A 22810-nucleotide genomic window follows, 5' to 3' on the forward strand; every position below is an offset into this window, starting at 1 on the left:
TTTGTCCAGCAAGAACTTCTCGTTGTTGGCTTAAGAAGACCCATTTTAATGCCCAAAATGGAAGGACATGATCCTAGAGAAAAAGAAAATTACAAAAGAAGCAGGCATGAGGGGGTGTGCTTGTGCATGGTTGTATCATCATTCCTTCACTCGCCTGACATTGTTTTCCAACTCATGTGAACGGCATGTTGTTTGGGTCCAGGAGACAAAGCTGTGTATCCCATAGCCCACTCTCTCAGAGTTTACACTCTCAGTAGAAAGAACGAGAGGCCGGAGTTCCTCACAGAGGGGCAGATGAGCAGCAAGGGAAACTCCAGCAGGGATTGGCCAGAGACCAGGGTCCAGGCTCCCCCAATATGCACTCTACATAACTCTGCAGAGAAGAGGGTGAGTTGGAAACACACCACTTACTTGTCTGGCCCACAACAGGTTAGGGACAAGGTGAGTGGGACAGTGAGCTGAAGTGTGCTCCTGAAGACTTTGTCCTGCGTGACAGCGTGTGTGGATGGGAGGGATGGAGCAGTCTGTCAGCATAGACGCTTACTGACTTTTGTACATAGTATGAAGTGGAAACTTCTAGTTTCTTTGGAAAGTTAGTTATGGCAAATGATGGTTTGCTGGGGCACACAGGTGAAAGGATGTATTCCTGAAGCAGACTCAGGTGAAGGGATGGTTTGCTGGAGCAGGCAGGTGAAAGAACGCTTGATGAAGGAGTTTAAATATGATCCCACAGAGCATGGGAGTCGAGCACTGAGCAGTGGTCTGGTCTGCTCCACCTTGCTACTCTTCGCTAATGACACACGTGTATTGGTTCACCTTACGTAGTGTTGTTGAGTTCAGCTTGTGGTAACGTAGCCATTGAGAGAAACTCACAGAAGAACTTCCCCTGAGGTTCCGGTGAGCTTGCTGCTTCTGAGGCCTCACTCAGGCTGGCTGGCTAGCCTATGGGTTCCTTTGGGATTGAACTACAGCTGCTTTTTCATGCCTGGTGTCTGCCTGTGTAGAGGATTTGTCTGCAGCTGCTGAGTCCTGTTTGGTGTTTGCTCCAGGACTGCGCTACTGCCAAAGAAGATCAAGCTCACCTCCAAAGAACTACTCCTGAACAGGTCCACCTCCCCCATATCCTCATAACTTTTCTCTTCTACTACCTCTTTTGGGTGGTGGGCTAGAGGAGAGGTTGAACTCTTATTAAAAGTAGGTTGCAAAAAATTTATGTCTGCAGTGCTATGTAGATCAGGTCATGCTATGTAGACCATGCTGGCCTTGAATGCTCTATTGTTCTGCATAAGCCCACTGAATGTGTGGAATTTAGGGCCATCCAGACGGCTGGAAACCTTCCTTATTGATGGGCTTACGTTGACTTCAGTGTTTTGCTGTTGCAGATGGTGGTAAGGTCACAGTAAGAAGGCTGGTGAAAAGTGGGACTGGAATCATGTGGAGGGGGATTGTGGGAGAGTCAGAAGTACTGGCATAGGGAGGAACTGTAGGTTGAGCTTGAAACTGTGCACATCTCACGGAACCCTGGGGCAGTGAGAACAGCACCAGTTGCCTGGCAGACTAGGTTTTAAAAGTCAACAAAAGCCAGCTTGCTGTAAGGAGCTCAAGGTAGGGCACCTGCTTATTAAGTCACAAGCTCTGACTCTGACGACAGTTTTTGGTTTTTAATGGTTCCATTCTCAATATCGAAAAATATCACATATTATCAAACAGCATATTAATATGATATTTTTCTGGCAAATGCTCAGTATTTGTTGAATGTTGTTTATTTTAATTGAATCAAACACATACTGAGAAAATAGTTGCTGTTTATTTAAATTATGTGTGTTTGTGTGTGTGTCCATAGTGGAGGAGTATGAAGTGTGGAGGGAGGCTGAGTGCTTTGTTAGTAACTGGAAGAACCAGTATTTTAACTGAGCAGTTCACTCCTGCCTCAACCTCCTGCCCATCACAATTAAAATGATTATGTCAAGGTTCTCTCAAGGAACAAAATGGATCAAATTTATTAGAGCGGTTACAGGCTGTGGTCTGACAGTGGGTATCTCCAAACAGAAAGTTCATGAGATTGGATGTCTCAGAAGTCTCACTTTGGTGCTGGAGTCCTACAGAGCTGCTAGTCTCCAGCCTGTACTGGAATCCCACAGAAGTAGGTTCTCGTACCAGGGAAGGAACACCCCAGCATCAAGACAGATGAACTTGCTAGTGAGAGTGAAGGCAAGCAAGCAAAAATCAAAAGCTTCCTTCTTCTATGTCCTTTTATGTGGCTGCTACCGGAAGGTGTAGCTCGGATTTGAGCTAGATTTTCCCACCTCAAATGATCCAATAAAAAAAAAAAAATCTCTCACAGGTGTGTGGAGCTGCTTGGGTTTTGGTCTATTCTAGATCTAGTCAAGTTGATAACCAAGATTGGCCATCACAGTAACAATGGAAGGTCTACAGTGCAAGAAGTATGCAAAAGTGGTGGCAGCCAGGGTTAAAGGCATTTTGATAAATGCATGTATGTGTGCAGACTGTTAGAACCAAGAAAGAGGGCTTTTCCTCTTCATCTCTGAGTTCTGCATCCTTACAGTCAACCAAACAACTGTAGATCAAAATATTTTTTAAACCATGAATCTATGCTGAGCATATATAGATTCTTTTTTCTTCATCCCTAAGCAGTTCATCACCACTACTTACCAAGCATTGGCATGGTGTCCAGAGCTACAGGTCCTTAGAGACTGTGCACAGGACGAGTGAGTCCGTGAGCAAGTGTTGTACCATTTTTCATGGGGAACTTGAGCATCATTAGACTATTTTGGCAGCCTTGGAGTCTCCGAACTGATGGCTGAGATGTCAGGAACACTGTCTAGCAAGACACTAAATTGTTTTCTCTGAGTTATGGGATTCTACGGCTTTTGGTAAAGCCTGAATTGCCTTAAGCTCTTCTGGGACAGTGTAGTGATAATTTTGGAATTCTGGTTTCTTTAAAAAACAGAACTATTATAAGAATATGTATTTGTTTCAATCCCAGGTGTGGGATATGTGGCTAGTTCAGATTGTTCACAGTAGCTATGATTTGTCTCATGCTCCGGAGGGGGTGTGATTTTGCCAGCTGCAGATAGTTTTTGCAAATGTGTGACATTTGGAATTCTGGGGACTTTTTAGAGGGTATGTAAATGCTAGGGCCCTGAAAAGTGGAGTGGATTGTTGGTTGTGGTTATTAAGTAGCCTTAGGCAAAGAATCAAGAAAGGTTGGTGAGATGGCTTAGCAATTAAAAGCACTGATTGCTCTTCCAGAGGCCCTGAGTTCAATTCCCAGCAACTACATGGTGGCTTACAACCATCTATAAAGAGATCTGACGCGCTTTTCTGGCGTGTAGGTATAATACACGCAAACCACACTCACATTTAAAAAACCACACACACATAAACAAAATAAAATTTAAAAAAAGTTTTTTAAAAAAAAAAAAAAGAAGAAATTGGATATCCTGATATTGAAGATGAAACTTGCCCCAAGGAACTAGATACCCCTAATCAGCAGGAAGTAGTCTAATGGTAATGACACCCCTTTCTAACCCCTGAATTTATTCTGGGACCTCTTTTCTTTCCCTTCTATCCTTTTTCTCTTTTATGTAGTGTTAGGGGGTTGAAAGGTGGAGAAAGGTGGAAGAAAGAAGAACCCAGGAAGTAGCAAAAGATAGGCTCCAAGCGACGCCTAGACGGGGCAGACAGAATGGGAGATTTGATTTCAAATGTTGGAGAGAAAGATCAGGGGACAAAGGGATGGGTTTTTGTTTTTGTTTCAAGATCAGAAAAAAAAATGCATTGTGACGGCTTCCTCTAGGGCATCCCCTGCTCTTCTTCCACAGGGGATTTTCTGGTTTTTCTTTTTCTTCATCCTATATTCTGTTTCCAAAAAGGTTGAGAGAACGGCTGTGCAACTGGAAAACTTTCCGGTGGAAATGGAGGGGCCTGAGAAACGAAAAGTGGCTGAGCCAGGAAAACAAAAGGCTTCACTCTGCTCTCTCATTCCTCAAAGGGTTGCAGAGTTGGATGTGCAACTGGAAAAATTGTGGGTGGAGGTGGAAGCGCTGGGGAGGCGAGGAACAAAAGGGCTCAGTCCCAGGAGTTTCCCGCAGGAGGAAAGAGGGAGAGAAATGGCACCAGAGAGCAGTCGGGTCAGAGAAAGGCTGAAAGGGCAGGAGGACAATCTGATGAAACAGCTCGTTTAGAGCGAAAAGATTAATCTCAAAGCAATCACGGTGGAGTGGGAGGCAGGGTGGCCTGGGGTTAGGAAATCACCATCAGCTTTCCCAGTATAGATGTACAGAATATGCCTGCTAATGATGGGGAACAAGGTTATGATGGGATAGGATGGCATTCTATAGAAATGATAGATCTAAGGCAGTTTAATGAGGCCATGGCTTCAGATGGAATACACTTGCAAATTCTAAATAACTGGGCTACTCAAAATAAAATTATTCCCCAGGACTGGAAGGAATTGGTGAGAGGGGAACTAGAGGCTGGTCTGCAGTTACAGTGGTTAACATGGTAGAGGGAAGAAGCTGCCAATATTGAACACCAAAACAGCAATCAGTTGCTGGGTGAAGGGTGGTACTCAGTCGTACAAGAACAGATTCAATTTGATGATGCTACTATAGAACAATGTCACCGAGCAGTTTTAAGAGCTTGGGACATAGTTGAGTTCGGGAAAAGTTCTACCTTATTTACTGAGATTGTACAAGGCTCTAGAGAAGCTTTCCCTTATGTTTTTCAAAGATTAGTCTCAGATTCGAACAAAGCCATTATCAGACCCTGACACAAGGCAGGTGTTGATGCAGACCTTGGCATTTGAAAATGCAAATACCGAACGTAAAAATGTTATTAGACCATTAAAGGTGTGGGCAGCGCCAGTGGACAGATGGATAAGGGGGGTACCACTGATATTGGTTCTAATGTGTATCATACTAATATAGGTCAAGCTATTGCTAGAGGTCTCAAAATGCCTGGTGTTCCAATTGTGGGGCATATGCAAAGAGACTATAACCAATATGATAAAGATCTCAAAATGTCCTGTGCTTTAATTGTGGAAAATATGATGATTTTCAATAATATTGTGAACAAGGCATCTATAAGGGCAATTATTTTATAAAACTAAACCAGAAAGAAGGTCTAGGCTTGGGGGGGGGGTTACAGGCAATTTGTCAAGGGTTACCATTGGACCACTGAGTGTAGGTCCAAGAGAAATATCCAAGAAAATGTCTTCTGTTTGTAATTTCCCACTACACACAGCACAATTATTGGCTTAAAACAGAAGGGAGATGTAGTAACAATTTTAGATTTTTTTGTTTCTTTAAAAAAACACAGAAGTATCATAAAAATATGTTTTGTTTTAATCCAGGTTTGGGATATGGGACTGTCTCAGTAGCTGTCACTGTAGCTAACTATGATTTGCCCCATTCTCTGGCAGGTTTGTGATTTTTCCAGCTGCAGACAGTTTTTGCAAACTTGTGACATTTAGAATTCTGGGGACTGTTCAGAGGGTATATAAATGCTAGAGTCTAAGCGGTGGGATGGGTTGCTGGAGAGTTAATGTTGGTCATGGCTTGTTAAGTAGTCCTGTGCAAAGAAACAAGACGAAATTAGATACCCTGATGGTGAAGATGAGACTGGCCCCAAGGAACTCAGTGTCCCTAGTCAGCAGGACGTAGTCTCACAGTAATATAGCCTCCTTTCCCACCCCTGATATTATTCAGGGCTATCTTCCCTTTCCCCTCTATCCGTTTTTCTATTTTATCTAGCATTAAGGGGTTGAAAGGCTAGAAAAAGGGCAGAGAAGAGAGGATGAAAGAAGACCCCAAAAAACAGCCAGAGAGAGTACAGGCCAAGGATTTCCTGGCCTCTCTGCCTAAGACACCTGAAGCTAACATAGGAGGGCAATGCCCCATGTCAACCTTGTAACATCCAGGGACTCCAGCAACAAAGGGCCTGGATTGTTGGTTGAGCCTTGATCAAGTGGAAATGTGTAAAATTAGGAAGGGTACTACTCTAAGGCTGAGTTTTTCCAAGATTCAGTCAACAGACTGTAAATAAGGAGAAAGTGCTCTTTCAGGGTGTCTCCAGCTCCCAACTCATGCCATATGAAGTCCTTCCCCAGCCCCACCCTCACCACAATACCTGACTGGGCTCTGGACAAGAGTGGCACTCGATTTTCCTCTAGAAGCTGCCACCTGTAGCCAATTTGCTGTGGTCCCAGGATTGGCCAGGCACAGACAAAACCCCATGCGCTCAACGCTCATCATTGGTTCCCGAGGGTGACTGTACCTGGAGACAGGACTTTTATGACAATGAAATTAAAATGTGGTCCTTAAGATGGACCCTAACCCACTGTGAGTGGTGCCTGGAAGAAGGGGAAAACTGGCTGTAGAAACACATGTAAGGTGAAGATCTCAAGAGGAGATAGAAAGCCAGGGAGAGGGAAGCTGTAGCGAAGGGATATTACATAGCACAACACTCTCTGGCTTTAGGCTCTAAAATGCGTTAACCTGACCACTCCTCTGTCCTGCATTGTTGGTCCTGGGATACAAGCTCACGATCCTCTGATCCTCTGTCATCACATTTCCTTAGGAAAGATGTGAGGAGTAAGTAGGTTTCTGGCCACAGCCTTTGACAGAGCCATCAGTGGTTCTGGTCCCTAATGAACACTCGAGCAATATTAATTAGCAAGACCATGTGTAGATGGGTGCTTTCACACACAGCACCCACTGCTGGAGAGAAAGTTCGGAAGGGAAGCATCATACCTCATACTTGCACAGCCCTCAGTCTGCATGCATCTGCAAGGAGGCAGTGCATGGCTGGCTTTGTGGTCAGTCACTGTGTTCCACAATGTGAATTCTCTGCAGCAGCGGTCTCTCAGGGGACTGTAATGGTGGCTATTTTAACTCAAAATTAATTGCCAAATGTAAGACTGCCTTGGCCTTTTTAAAGGCAGTCAGTCGCCTTGCCTCTAGCTCGTCATCTCCACTCTTCTCCTCACCGATGTCCGTGACTACTTAGCCATATTCAAATCATTCCAAATGATGTCAGGATCTCAAACAAGAACCGCGACACTCGGCCCACAGCCCCTTAGTGTTCATTCTCACTTCTTTCAGTCCTTACAGGATTGAAACAACTTCTCCACTGTCAATGTTAGTTTCCCTGAATTCATGTGCACTTCAGTGTGCCTTATAGTCTTTAAGAAAACAGATACCAACACATGCTGGTGAGGAGATGGACAAGGAATCCCTTAAACACTGCTGATGGGAAAAGAAATTAGCCTGACCACTGCAGAAGTCAGTAGTTTTGTTTTTGAATTTCTTTATTTCAATCCTATTTATCCGAAAGACTCCAAGTTAACACATCACAGACACACTTGCCCTTCAGTGCAGACTGTGCATCATTCACAATAGCTAAGTTACCGAGCCAACCTAGGTGTCCATCAACAGAAGAACGGACAGAGAAAATGTGGTTTATATGCACCATGCAAAAATTTTGTTTTTAGCCATAAAGAATAAAGCTACAACACTTGTAGGGAAACAGATTAGACTTGAGATAATCATGAACATGAATTAAGCCAGTCTCAGAAAAATGTCAGGCATGCACCACCATATACAGCCTAACTAGGATTTTTAAAAGCACTTGAAGTTATGTCTTGAAGGGCCTAAAGAGCCCACACCAAGTCTTTGTGGGATCTGACAAAGTGAGCACTTAATGGAATCCTCATCGGGGCTCAAAAGGTGGGGGGTGGGTGGGTGGGCGGGGTTCATCAGGATGTCAGAACAGTACATCATGATGAGTCTGCACTGGCTGCATCGATGGGGAGAAGCTATTCTTGGGCAGTGATGCTTCCAACTCCATGGCCAAGCTGCCCTCTATAGTTAACTGCAGACACTCTTGCTTAGTGTTCTTACTAGTAATGCATTAAAGACACTCATACAGATATATACGTGTATGTATGTGTGTGAATGTTTATCACTTGTTAACTATTTTTCTTTGTTGCAGTACTGGTAATTAATCACATGATAGAGAAGTACTCTACCACTAGCTACATTGCAGACCCCTTAAACTTCTCTTGAAGCAAAATGTCAGTCAGTTGCCCTGCTGGTATTCACTTCCTGGCCTTCACCTGCTTCAGTCTTCAAGAGGCTTATATTACAGGTTTGAGCCAGTGACCAGATAAGTTAACAGTATTTAAAAGTGTATTTATCAAGGAATCATGTGAGTGTTGGTTTTGGGTATCCAATCTGTATATACTGGGCAAGTACTGTGCCACCAAGATACACCTCAAGCCCCAAGTTTAGCAGCTGTCTTTTGTTATTGTTTAGAGACAGGCTCTTGACAGGTATTCCAGGCTGGCCTTAATTTCACCATCTACTTCTACCTCCTAAGTGCTGATCACAGGAATACATCAATCACCCTGTCTGGTTCAAGTTTAATTTTTAATTATGCAGATAAATTTGATGATGCAAACTGTTGAGTGGTTGACAGTAGTTGAGTAGTTAATTAGAGATTTATAAAACATTTTCTGTGTTGGTCTTTCTTACACCCAACAGAAGTTCATTCATTTTATGTGTATGGATAAACGTGATGCTTGCATGCATGTTTATGCATCATGTGATGGCAGTTGTCACAGAGGCCAGAAGAGGGTATCAGCTCCCTTGGGCCTGGAGTTGTGAGCTACCATGTGGGTACTAAGAAGAGTAGCCAGAGCTTTTAACCCCTGAATCAGTGGTTCTCAACCTTCTCATGCCGTGACCCTCTAATACAGTTCCTCATGTTGTATGACCCCAACCATAAATCATTTTCATTTCTCCTTCATAACTGTAATTTTGTTAGTTACGAATCATAATGTAAATATCTATGTTTTCTAATGGTTTTAGACAACCCATGAAAGGATTGTTTGACCCCAAAAGGGGTGGTGACCCACAGGTTGAGTGAATTACTTCCCTGAGCCATCTCTCAGGGAAGTAATTCACTCCCATGTACTTATTTTTTAAGAAGTTTAATAAGGGTTAGAGATGTAGCTGGATAGTAGAGCACTTGTCTAGCATGCTTAGGGCTCTGGGTTCAATTCCCAGCACTGAAGGAATTCAGTAGGTTAATAAAAACCACTGGCTATATCTGTTGTATCCCTGAGAGGAGTGCTTGACTGTTCCTTTGAACCTCTAGTTCTGTGTGTTGTATTGGGGTTTTGCAGTAGATGCTAAGAGCTCTCAAGAGGCAAAGAGCCATTTGGGAAATAGTTTTTCCCTCTTTCACACACACACACGGCAGCAGGCTGAGATGTGAACCTGTGGGTGCACACGACTTCCCCAGATGGCCTGCCTTGTTTCTATCAGAGCATTGGCTCCTTGTTCATCCTATTGCTACTGTGTCATGTGACTTCTTGTCATGTGACTTCTCATCTTCTCCTACCCTCTTTCCTCACCTTCCTATTAATAAGATATCCTCTTCTGTCTGTCTTTGGGACCCCTCCTAGTCAATGGAGGATTAGTTCTATTTTGCAAGGGTCATGCCCCACCTGTGTGACTGAGTTTTCTGTGCTTTTCCCCCATTTATTGTGAGGGGCCAAAGCTACAACCATTGCATAACATGGGCTCCAGCTCCTTTGGCATGAGAGGCTATTTGTGTGGTGGCACACACCTTAAATCCCAAGACTGGGAAGGCAGAAGCAGGAGGGGTTCTATGAGTTTAAGGCCAGCCAGTCTACATATGAAGTTCCAGACCCTGTCTCAAACACTAAATAAGAATTTGCTCATCAGTGAACTTTGAGATATGAAAGAATTTATCTTTGATTATATGTCTGAATCTATGAGGGTCCTCAGAAGTGAAAGCGAGAAAAGACAGTCAGTATTAGAAAAATGTGGTATGAGAATAATTTAACTGGACATCAATGTTTGAACATGGAGGAAGGTATACAAACCAAGAGATGCCTTTAATATGAAAGGGCAAGAAAATGGACCAGCCCTTAGAACCTCAGAAAGAAACACAAACACCTTAATTTTAGTTTAATGACAATTTGGATCTGTAGTCCTGTGTGATAATACATTTGTTGGTGTTAAGTCCCACTTCTGGTAATTTAAGAATAACAATAGAAAATTACTGCATTTAAAAAAAAATAGACAGGAAAACTCATTACACTCTTAGAACAGAATCACGCTAACAATTTAAAACAAAACGCTGGTTCATAAGCTCCAGTAGGGAAGTGCTTTGTACAATACTTGAACTTGGGAATGAGTGTTGGCATGGAGGCAGTGAAGGCTTTCACTTACACTGTCTTTGTAAGCTGATATTCTACAGCACAGAAAGAGGGGAGGAGGAGCCCTGAGTGAATGATGTCTTGAATGGATCTTTGTTGTCGAAGATGTTGATAACGTGGGCAGAAAACGTTCACTATGGTTTTCTCATCCTGAATATTTGTGGCCTGAAGACCATACTGTTCCCACTAAGATTAGCTAAACCCATCTCCGTGTGTGTGTGCGTGCGTGTGTGTGTGTGTGTGTGTTGTATGTAACTGTATATAATAAACACGCTGACTTCTGGAGTACTGTGGCCTCCTCACCGGGGAGCCTAGTGCACCTGGACTCCAGCTTTTGCGTGTCCGTATCTTCTATCCCACTTACTCACTGTGCGGATGGGTCAATCCCTGGAACAGGTAAGGGTGCAGAGCAGGAGTTCTTCCTCTCCCCATTTACTAATTCACTTGTTTACCTCATTGTAAGCTCACAGGTATTCCTCTCCAGTTTAAAATCCATTCCCAGCATTAGCTTCTTAACTTGCCCATGTTGGCCAGAAGAAGCAGAGACTGCTCTTCCATCCTTTGGCATGCCCCTCCCCCTCCCATCATCTCTCAAACACTTCCTAATTTGTCCTTGACATCATAAGATATTCCAGGTGTATTTTTAAAATTTCTCTGCCAAATCCAAAAATCACGTACTTTTTTGCTTTGTTTTGTTTTTCGAGACAGGGTTTCTCCACATAGCCCTGGCTGTCCTGAAACTCTGTAGACCTCAAATGCAGCGATCCACCTGCCTCTGCCTCCCAAGTGCTGGGAAGCAGCCATATACATTTTTAAATGAGTTCTCTTTATGGGAGGATGATATTTAGAAATCAGCATCTGGACAGGTGTGCTACTGGGATCTGTTTCTGGGGCATCTCGGTGGACAAAGATATGAAATACATAATTTGCATATTTGTGGTATGTGCTCACTCAGTATCTATATAACAATATATAACACAATTGATGCATTTGAACAGTAACCTGCAAAAGCCTTCTACTTTCTTCACACTGATATCATGGACTCAATTCTGCCCCTGAATATTTGCCATTCTTCCTGAGAAATCACTCACTACCTAAAAATGTTGATCATCTCATGTGAAGAAAAGGCAGCTCTAGAATTGCCAACCCATAACCCCTTTGTAAAGTGTTGCCACTGTTCTCCATAACCTCGAATGTTGGGTTTACTTCCCTATCCTTTCAGTATGCTAACTAATGTTCTCTAGGTTCATACATATGTTTTTCACTTGCATTCCTGGTGTTAAAAGTTTGTTTTAGTTATGTTTAGGGTATAAGAAACATGACCACATTTGGACTCTCACTACAGAAAAATGTGAACTGACATTAGTGCTATTTCCTCTCATCTCCCTTGCCCGGAACCCAACTCTGACTCTGCACTCCACAATTCATTCTGTAGGGAGCCAGCCTCCACTTTGAGCTTTTTGGCACAGAGGAGTGGGTACACTTGTATTTCCTTGGATTGCCTCATGGAAACACTACATGCCTGAAGTCACTCTGGCTCCTAGACACCAAGCGTTCCAGCTGTGCGGGGCTCCACTGTGAGACTGCACCTTGCTCGTTACATTATAGGTAATTTCCATTACTTGCAGCTATTCCCAGTGCCCCGTGCATGTGAGCTTCTGTATTGCTAGCACCAACAAGGTGGGTCTCAGAAGAACTGGATTGCTAAGACAACAGCTATAGAAGGTAGCTTTATTCCATTGCCATGATTCTCTCCAAATGTCAAAATGTGTCCAGTTCCACGGGAGAAACTGGCAACTTGACTTCCCTTGAACTTTTTAGGTTAAAAAAAGGCTTAAAGTATATTCTTATTTGTGTGTGCATACACACATGTGAGAGGACAAGTTGTGGGAATGAATTCTCTTCTACCATGTGCCCCTGGGGACTGAACTTAAAGTGGCAGGCAAGGTGGTCGGTGCCTTTACAAGATGAACCACTTTACTGGTTCTCTACCTGAATTTTAAAATAAAAACTCCATCATGTGTACACAAGGTATCCAATGTTAGTAGGGTAGAAATGTTGGGGAAGAAAATCACCATATCCACCAACTCATTTTATGCTTAAAAACATTTTCTCTTTTGGGTCCCAGGGATGAAACTCAGGCCTCACATTTGGTGGCCATGTCTGTACAGCGGAGCTACATTCCTCGGCTCCATCTTTGGATTTCATTTTTTACAAAAGATTTGTGTGTATGAGTGTTTTGTTGACATGTATTTGTTTTAAAAGATTTATTTACTGATGTATAGTGTCTGCCTGCATGTATGCCTGCAGGCTAGAGGAGGGCATCAGATCTCATTCCAGATGGTTGTGAGCCACCATGTAGTTGCTGGGAATTGGAGTCAGGCCGGACCTCTGGAAGAGCAGCCGGTGCTCTTAACCTCTGAGTCATCTCCCCAGCCCTGTTGGCATGTATTTTTTGTGCACCAACACGTGCTGACAGAGGTCAAAAGAGAGTATCAGATTCCCTGGAAATGAAGTTACAGTGGTAACTAGGGACCATATGGGTGCTGGAAATTGAACTCAGGTCCTTTGCAGAGCAGTATATATTCTTAACTGGTGAGCCATCTCTCCCAACCTCTAAGTTCACTTTTAAAAAATAAACTTAATTTCCTTTATGAATTATCTTTTCATTGCTCTTATTTTTCTATCAAATTTTTGGTCTTCTACCCTTTGATATTTAAGAGCAGCCCTCATGACTACAAAGCTAGTGAACACTAAAATGTACACCAGCACTTCAAATAGCGTCCTATCATAACTTCAAATGAGTAAGCAATGTTATCTACTACACAGCAACAGCAGAAGCCTTGCTGGGCGGGCTCTATTAACACCACATCGCATCTAAACTGCAGTCTGTGTGTCCATCCCACATGGTACCATTTACCCAACTCCCTGTTTTATTTTTTAAAACTTTTGTGTGAGAGATGATGGTGAGCACATGCAACCCACAGTCCATGTGTAGAGAGCAGAGACAACTTTTATTTGGGGGAGGGGTATGGGGGGGTGTTCTTTCCCTCCACCTCGCTGAGGCAGTGCCACTGTGTATCACATGCTAGATGGCCCATAAACTCCCAGGCAATTCTCTGGAACTGAACACATGGCAAGTGAATGTATCCAGAGCCGACCCTACTTTTGTGTCAACTGGTTATTTTAGAATATCCTTAAAGATAAACAGAAAACTCCAGTTGCTGCATGTGGTTACACACAGCTGTGATTCTAGCTAGCCGGGAGGCAGATTATGAATTCACAGCCAGTCTGAGATACATAGTGTGAGGTTTCAAACAACACAGTGGAAGCACAACAGATTCAGTTCCGATCCCATGTACCACTTGGCCATCTAAGCACATCTACTGTATGCTTCTGTCTGAAAAGACAAATGGCAACAAGGTCTTCACTGAAGGCTGCAATTTTAGAGAGCTACATGTTGACCACTGGAGTTGCATTTGTTTTCATGACTGATTGTTATTAAAATATGACCACATATGCTACAAAAATTGATCCAAGATCAATAAAAGTCAGCATTACAGTATGATTCAACAAGGTACTGACACTATATTATCTGTAACAGGGCAATGAATGAGCAATGAGTGGGAAACACAGAGAGCTCTTCCGTTAAGCTACAAAGTGCTCCTGCCATCTCTTCCTTGGCTCAGAGCTCCGTAGAGAAAATGGCAGTGAATGGCTCTGCTGCCATGGCATGGCGTCCTTAGGTTGTCTGTGGTGGGGATTAGAATACATGTCATACTGGTTCTGGTTTTAGCCATCAGTTTTCTTGGATTTGATTCGGGAAAGAATCGAGGTTAGAGAAGGGATGCAAAAAAGCATTTCAAGTTGTGACAGTTACCAAAGTTGTTACATATTCAAGGTCCCAGTGTCACTGGGAATAGAGCAGAACTCAAGACTGTCTGGATTTTTGCTATGCAACAGCAATGGAAAGCAGCACTGTCAGTGGACCACCCACTTTGAGGGGGGAAAGAGCAAACAAGAGATGCTCATAAACTACATGTCCTCGTTCCCTTCTCTGCCACAAACAGCCTTATGACAGCACCTGGCGATTCCCTGCTAGGGCAGTGACAGAGCTGCGGCAGGGTCATGGATCTCCAGAGAAGGCAGCAGGCAGTGGGAGTGCAGGGTCTCACTCAGCTCACACACTCCTGGCACACACGCTCCTTGTGCAAGGTGAACAGTAAGGAGGATTCCACTAGTGAGTCCTTCCACACTTTCACAAGGGTGCACGTTGAGTATTCTGACTCTTTAGGATAGCATGCTGGAACACATGTAAGAGGTGTTAATGTACTTGCAAAGTATATTTAAAACGTGCTCATCATGAAAAGGACACTTTTATCCATAGGAGTTTATTTTGCACTGCTGTAACAATTTCATTCTAGACCAAGGGAGAAAAAGAAAGGATAAAACCACCACAGTGAGTAAACAACTAAAACTTTTCTACTTTGAACAGGATTTTCCATCTGGTAGATTTATTTTCATATCCCCCTCAAAACAGACAGTAAGCTTACCATACTTTAAAGATTATAGATAGGTTGCCACTGAAAGAAAAAAATGTTACACACTGTACATCAAGGTTGACAAACTGCCCTGCGTGAAAATAGACTTAGAAACTGTGAACATTATTGTGTCTAAGGGAAGATGAAGTGGCACGGCGTGCCCCCTCCGTGTGGTCCTCGCTCTTGAGAGCTGCGCAGTGTTGGAATTTCTGTTTCTGCCCTTCCACTCATTACAATGTATTTTATCCAACAGTACTCATTAAGGCAAACAAATCCTTTTGTAAAGCGGTCTCAAGAAATTGTGGACAAATAGCAAACGTTTGGCATTAAAACAGGTTAACACATACACAGCCTTCAGTAATACACAGGAAGCGTATTTTTCTTGGACTAGTGACAAGAAAAGATGAACATGCTCGTTAACGATGTCAAAAAGTTTAAAAGTCAGTGTCCAAGCAATTCCTAACAATGCTTCTGTAGCTTCAAGCTCTGAACAGTGGTAGAATTTATGCAAATGCATTATAGTTCAAGCTTGGCAAATCACACCCAAGCAGGTTATTAAACTATATATACAGAAAGCAAATGATAAATACAGAATTCAAAGAGTTCTGTTTTTCCTTATATCCTTGAAAGTTGACAAACTTTTTGAGGACAGTCCTATAATATTAAACATTAGGTAACCACAGGTGTTGGGAAACCTAACTACACAAACTGATTTAAAATACTCACCATGACTTTGTAGTGTTTAATACAATTCAGCTCGTAGTTAAGGGCACAAGACAACATTTAACAAAAATAATCACATCAATTGACCTAGAAATCAAATGCAAATAGATATGAATACAATCTCCAAAATCTGTCTTTTTTAAGTGAACATTAACCATTTATTCAAAGTTATACAAGAATCTGAAGGATTAAAGTCTCCTGTGACATAAAGCCATTTCAATAGTTTCATGTCTCAGCCGAGCATGAGGAAAGAGGGTGACAGAGTGCGTGACTCCACTGGGCAGCTAGCCGGTAACAACAGACTCAACAGCAGCCTCCCCCTGCCTGCTGTCCGCCTTGGCTGCCTCCATGAGATGCATTGGTAGCAGCATGTTGAGGGCCAATTTTAATGCCGTTTGCCTGAGGTAGAAGAGAAGAGGACTGTAAATAAAAGCAGACGCAACCAGACAGCAAACTAAGTAGATTATTATTATTTAAAAAATGCACATAATTCTTAGTGATTTAATTTTGCCAAACAACTCTAAAAATATTTTAAAAAGATTTTTGAAACAAGGTGGTTTCTTCTTTTAAAAACAACACAGAGAAAATGTTTTGGAAAAACAGTTTGTTATGGAACTGGTCAGCAGAAATCAGATAATGCTGCTTGTCAGAGAGTTTCATAGTGAAGAGATCACTTGTAACAATTAGTACATGGAATGATTATCCAACTATCCAAAACTATCCAACGCCTTCACTGCTCTAACAGGACGTAAAATGCTTCTTTTAGACAGCATTTCTGTTCCATGTTGAATCAGCTGTGCAGGCTGAGGGGCATGAGTGTTCTGTGTCATCAATAATTTCTGTGATTCCCCAAAGACATGGCAGGTTGCCAAGAACCCACACACAGAGTGGTTCTTTCATTCGTCAAATTCACACTTGTGTCTTAACCCTCACTCCCTCAAGTGGATTTTACCTAAAAATACAACACTTTGAGAAAAGTAATACAGTAGCTCCAGAAATTAAGCTCTTAAGGAAACTTTGCGTCACAGTAAATCTCAGATTTATGGTGCTTGGCAGTTACTCTGCAACAGTAGTAGCCTTGGGGCTTCTGGCACTGGCTCACTATTGACAGTGGCTGATGTGGTTTCTTTTCGCTCTTTTGACTCCTCTTTAATAAAAAGCATGCCCTATGGCTCATTGGTTCTGCCCCCTCTGGGCTGGTAGCAACTTCTTGAGGAATCAAGGAGTCAGCCTTGGCATCAGGCCAAATAAATAGCATGGCCTGTTGGCTTCTGACAGCACATTACAATCAAAGCTGCAGAAGGTGCAGCAAAGCAGTTAGCTACTATATGAAACAGCACACGTGCCCTTTAAACAGAGGGCCAATTACTGTTCAATTTATAGGGTATTAGTCTCTGAATGGTGTCACCTTTAAATTAACTCAAGAAGTATTGCCATGTAAGTCTAAAGATAAGATTTAAAGTCATGCTATTCCAAAATTAAAAAAAAAAAAAAAATCAAGTACTTTTTGGAAACCAAATGCAAACTGCTGAAAGCCTCATGCAAGCACTGGCCAAGAGCATCTCTTAGATGTCGTCTTTAATACGAAGTAACAGAAATGCTGATGGGAAAGTATGTAACATATTCCATATACTTAAACATTTTGAAATAAGGATAAACACAGAGAGGGGGATTTAGGTCAAAATGACAGCTAGTGGACATTCACAATCTAAAATGCCACACTTTGTCCCAATCATGCTGACTAAACTGGGCTCAAAATAACACTAGAGAAAGCTATGCCAGCTGTTAATTATATATATAAAATCAGATAGATGATTGTTAACTAATGTGGCAATGGGTAATCAATTGAACCATTTTAGGAATAAAAAATAAATAACAAAATCATGACTCCAAATATTAAGTAGGCATCAATTCAAAATTAGTACTTAGTAAACAATATTTGTATATACACACCTCATTATTAATGTCAAAGACCCCTTCTTGGATTTTTTCATAAATTTCTTTTGCTGTGTTAATAAATGCCTGAAATATAAAGTAGAAAAATTGGTTTACACTATTCAAAATCACAACAGTAAAGGAACATAGACAGGCTCTACAGGACTGAAGAGATGGCTCAACAGTTAAAAAGAGCTTACTGCTTCTCCAAAGGACTTGAGCTTGATTTCCAACACTCATACTGGGTGGTTCACAATGACCTGTAACTCCAGCTCTAGGGAATCTAACGTGTTCCTCTGGCCTCTGAGCACCACCCTCTAACCATGATGCTGATGAAGAACTCTTGAGGGTTAGATAAGCTGGCTCAGACCAAGGGTAAAAGTACTTGCCATAAAAGCTGAGATTGATCCCAAAAAGGAGAACTGGCTCCAGAAAGTACCCTCCATACATGTGCCATGTGCCAAGGCATGAATGTGCCAGTACACACACACACACACGTTCTTGACAATATCATAGCGCTTGGTACATGAAACTTAATTTTTTGTATATCTTAATGACAAAACCTTGATCATTGAGATAGATACATAGAGAGCATTGATAAAATTCAACGACTTTTCATCATGAAAACATCCAATAATGTAGGAATAGAAAGGAAAGCTCCAGAGTGATAAAGTATCTAAAGCAGCAGTTCTCAACCTTCCTAAGGCTTTGAACTTTAATATAGCTCCTCAGGTTGTGATGTTATTCACTGCTATTTCATAACTGGAATTTTGCTACTGTTATGAATCATAATGTAAATATCTTATATGCAGCCCTGATGTGCAACCCACAAAGGGGTCGAGATCCAAAGGTTGAGAACTGCTCATCTAGGACAAGGCACACCTGATGGCATCCTCACTGGTGAGGACCAAAAGCTTTCCCTCTAAGCTGAGGAAGCAAAGATGCATGTCAAACTTCATTTGAATCACAAACACTGTTTGTTCATAATGGCCGAAATACAAAACAACACGAAGTTTTACCCACTAGCGAGTGAAAACTAAAAAAGGTGGGCTACTGAAGGAACATTCAGCCATTTAAAGGATGCAGGTTTGGGCTTCATCCTTTATACTGTGGTTGGCCCCTGAAAAACATGCATAAAAAATATAACACATAAAATTCAATCCCACTTTTATCACCAAGGAGGGGAAAGAATGTCTTAATGAAATGTGCGCAGGAGAACCCATGTCACCTAGGCACTTTACACATGCCAACATGTTTGCACTAGCTGATATTAGAGGACAGTGTTCCATGTGGGACTGCTTTTGCCATACTTAATATGTAGTCTGAAAGACTGAGTCCCAGTCAGGCCAGGAGATGGCTCAGCAGGTCAAAGTGTTTATCATAAAATGCTAAAGATTCAAATTCAATCCTGGGAACACATTCCAAAAATCAGATATAGTGGCCCAGGTCTAGCAATGGCAGCATTCCTACAGTGGGGCAGAAGGGAGAGGCATCAACTGGGACCTACGTGTGCAGCACACCTGGCAGAAAATGCAATGCACGTACATATAACCTGTGTGCTCTCTCACACACGTCCTCTCAATCTTTAAAACAAAGAATGAGAATCAGGGTTCGGACGATAAAGGAACACCACTCACGTTGAAGAGTTCTGCCCTCTGCTACACAGCGCACTACTCCTCTGCAGAAAATTGGGATGAGTGTGAGAAACTACTCTCAAATTAAGCCTGTCAATTATTCACAGGTATCCTACGTTTATGTGGACTACTGAAGGTATTTTATGTGGATATTATCAGTGCTACAGATAGTACACAAACTCAGATAGTGTCTCAACTATCAGATTTGAGAGAAATAGAGTAGTAACCAGTATGATGAGGAAAGACATCTTCAAGTAGTATCTTAGAAAGTTCACAGGTCTTCTGGACCACCAGCACAGATCTAATGGGAAATTTAAGAAGTTAAGAGGTAGTAGGACTCCTACCTCTCCTCTTTTAGACACTGGGAACATTGGACTGCTGAAGTTGCTAGCATAGCTTTTGCTTCCAATTAACAGGACTGTTACATTTTCACCTTTAAAGGCCTTACAGCTCCCCAGAGTAATCAACCTACAGCAGCTCGATTACTATACCAAGCACACCCAGTCAGCAAAGGAGATCTGAACGACTGTGGCAGGGACACAGAGGCATGAATATGCATAAACTCTAAGTGGCCGATCGAATCATCACAGAGGGTCATGAGAATCTGCTGCAAAATAATGAGAAGAATTAATCACTGATGATTCACAAGGCACTTAGGACGCAAGCATGGTTTTCATGTGTGTGGTGGTATTAAAGTGAAGGGGAAATTGGTTTTCAGGCAACTAAGAACTGATTTACATTCTTCAAAACTCAGGTTATCCTTTTTGTTTGGTTTTTCGAGATAGGGTTTCTCTGTATAGCCCTGGCTGTCCTGGAACTCACTCTGTAGACCAGGCTGGCCTCAAACTCAGAAATCTGCCTGTCTCTGCCTCCCAAGTGCTGGGATTAAAGGCGTGCGCCACCACTGCCCGGCAAGGTTATCCTTTAACTTTATTACTAATAACAAGTCAATTACAATAATGGCTTCAGAAATCTGGCTAACTGAATTAAAAGACACAGACTTCGTGAGGCTGCAACTCTTCCTAAAGGAGCAGCACATGTGTGCATGCTAACACAATCCAGACAGACTACAAGGTCCCATATATGGAGAGTACCATGTGTGAGAGTGCTAACATTGCCAGACTTCACAGAACAGCTCTAACAATAACCTAGTACAGAAAGAATCATCCAGGTAAACTGTTGTTCTGCTAACTCGTTGAGGAATCATTTAAAACCTGGCACAAGAAAGCTATGCTATGTAAAAATTTCAAAGTTACTATACTAATTTTATTCCATAAACAGTATTTACTACTTTATTATACACCTTTAAAAGCACAGTTGTAACACATTTGAGATGTATTTTATATCTGGAAGGCGTGAAATTAATCTTCTTTGAATTGAAATATATAAATGGTTCTAAATTTTTCATTATAATTTGGTCTCTCAATGGAGTAGTTATTGAATAATGCCACCTCTAACTTTGTAGTTCTCTGATTAAACACTGAAGACATTAAATTGTTTTCTACCTGAGTACAATACAGAAAATACTATATAAATGTACTCTTTTAGATACTTCAAAATTAACGTTTATTATATATTATTAGGTGACTAATGATTGATTTTAATGATTCCTTAGAATGTGAAATCCAGCATGTCAAATGCAGACATCGGCTTACCTACTTTAAACTGTAGAACTATTGGCTAGAATGGCAGATTCTCTAAATACAATGAATACTGAACCAACACTATTAAGGCTCACTGGTGGTCAAACTTCTAAGTTAGTATTGGGATCACACACAAATTCTTTCAAGATTTAAAAATTTCAGTAATGAGAAATATTCAAGGATATAATAATAAACTTGCTGGGATTAAAAATAATAATTTAATGGACATGGCCCAATGGTTAAGAACACTTGGTACCCTTGCAGAGAACCCAAGTTTAATTCCCAGTACCCAAATGGCAGCTTATAACTGTCTCTAATTCCTGATTCCAGGGGATCCAATCTCTTCTACTGACCTCCACAGGTATCAGAAGCCCATACGGTGAACATACATACATAAATGTAGAACACTTATACACATAAATAAGAATAAATAGATCTTTAGAAAATGCTAATTTCACTCTTCATTTCTTATTAATCTTCATAGATATTTTCAAGTGCTAGTTTATATTGTCAATTTGACAAAATTTAGGATTACCTAGGAGACGAGCCTCTGAGCATACCAGTTAGGGACTGTCTAGATTAGGTTAACTGAGATGGGAAGGCCCATCATCAGCCGGGCAGCACCATTTCATGGACTATTGTTCTGAACTGAATAGGAGAAAAGGGCATTATGCATAGCCCAGGTCTGGTGAGTATCAACATTTATCCATTTATCTTTCTGCCTCCTCACAGTGAGCACAATGTGCCTGCAGGTGCCTCAAGCTTCTGTCATCTAACATCCTGACTATAATCATTCTTAAACTGTGAACCCAGCTAAACCCTTCCTTCAAGTTACTTTTGTTAGGTGTTTGTTTCCTAGCAACATGTAAAGTAGCTAATGCAGTTTTTGGTTTTGTGAAACAGGGTCTCACTATGCAACCCCAGTTGGCCTCATACCCTTGGCCCAGCATCCTGGGATTACAAGCATATGCCATAGTACCTGGCTGAAATGTTGGTTTTAGTTTATGTAGATCTCTTTGAGAGAATATTCTTTTCTGACTTTACTAAGAAGAATGGGAGCAAGAAACAAGGCAAACTTAATATATATTACCACAGGGAAACATTTTTCTGAGAAACTGATGTCAAATTAGTTCATCCTAAGTACTGTAAAACAATGTCCAGGCAGACACATGTTTACGAAGCACAGATAACTCCTTTTTAGCCAGCGAGTGGTATGCTCTGCTCCTGTGCACTGCTCTGTCTTAGCACTGACATCCTGCCTCTCACTGCATCATCAGTCTTCCCCCTTTACCATCCTTTGATTTGCTGCAATCAGTCCTTTACGTTCATTGTCTTCATTAGTCATTAATTTTCTTGTCTTCTACTTCAGGCACTAATTTTTCAACCCTAGGCAGCAGGTATCTGAATGGTACTGGTACATGGCAAAATTTCAAGGACCTGTATATGCAGCCCAAGTTAACTATATATAACCACAAAACACTACAGATGCAGGGCTGTGGGTGTAGCACAGTTAGGAGAGAGCATACCTAGCATACACATGGCCCTAGGTTTGATCCTCAGCACCATATAAAGCAGATATGCCTATAATCCCAGCACATGGGTGGTGGAGGCAGGGGGATCAAAATTGAAGGCCATCTTTGGTCTCACAGTTGGTTTGAGGCCACTCTGGACTATATGAAACCCTGTCTACAAACAGACAAAACCAACCAACTAATCCACCACCACCAGACAAATGGGGTATAATTCAAGAACATGCTCAGGTACTATATATCCTGATGCTATGGCATGGATCACCGACAAGGGCACCTAGTAAGTGCTGAGTTCAACAAGAGAGGGCATAGTTTCCACTGTTGCTGAACTAAGACCAGTGTTTTGGGAGACTCTAAGCACAAGAGCACACATTTTAGGCCAGGACAGAGAAGCAGGCTTTCTGCATTAACTGATGGAAGATGAGTGCTGGGCAGCACTGGGTCCTAACATACAACATGACACTCTGAGTGTGCACTGGGGAGCAGGGATGATGCAGCACACTCTTCATTATGGCTTTACAGTTTTTAAGTC

The 22810-nt window shown here is 41.9% G+C and overlaps 1 protein-coding gene across 1 annotated transcript in view; it reads right to left on the reverse strand.

The window, feature by feature from the left end:
• Positions 1 to 14633: 14633 nt before the first annotated feature.
• Rab2a (RAB2A, member RAS oncogene family) overlaps positions 14634 to 22810 on the reverse strand; it is a 67783-nt gene continuing 59606 nt past the window's right edge. The window contains exons 7-8 of the mRNA XM_028769923.1: positions 17491 to 17559; positions 14634 to 15936 (exon numbers count right to left, since the gene is read on the reverse strand). Coding sequence (XP_028625756.1) covers positions 15841 to 15936; positions 17491 to 17559 — 165 coding nt within the window. The 3' untranslated portion in view covers positions 14634 to 15840. The remainder of the gene's footprint in view (positions 15937 to 17490; positions 17560 to 22810) is intronic.

The sequence above is a fragment of the Grammomys surdaster genome, unplaced genomic scaffold (genome assembly GCF_004785775.1).
Source record: "Grammomys surdaster isolate TR1022 unplaced genomic scaffold, NIH_TR_1.0 64, whole genome shotgun sequence".
In the NCBI taxonomy this organism is placed as follows: Eukaryota; Metazoa; Chordata; class Mammalia; order Rodentia; family Muridae; genus Grammomys; species Grammomys surdaster.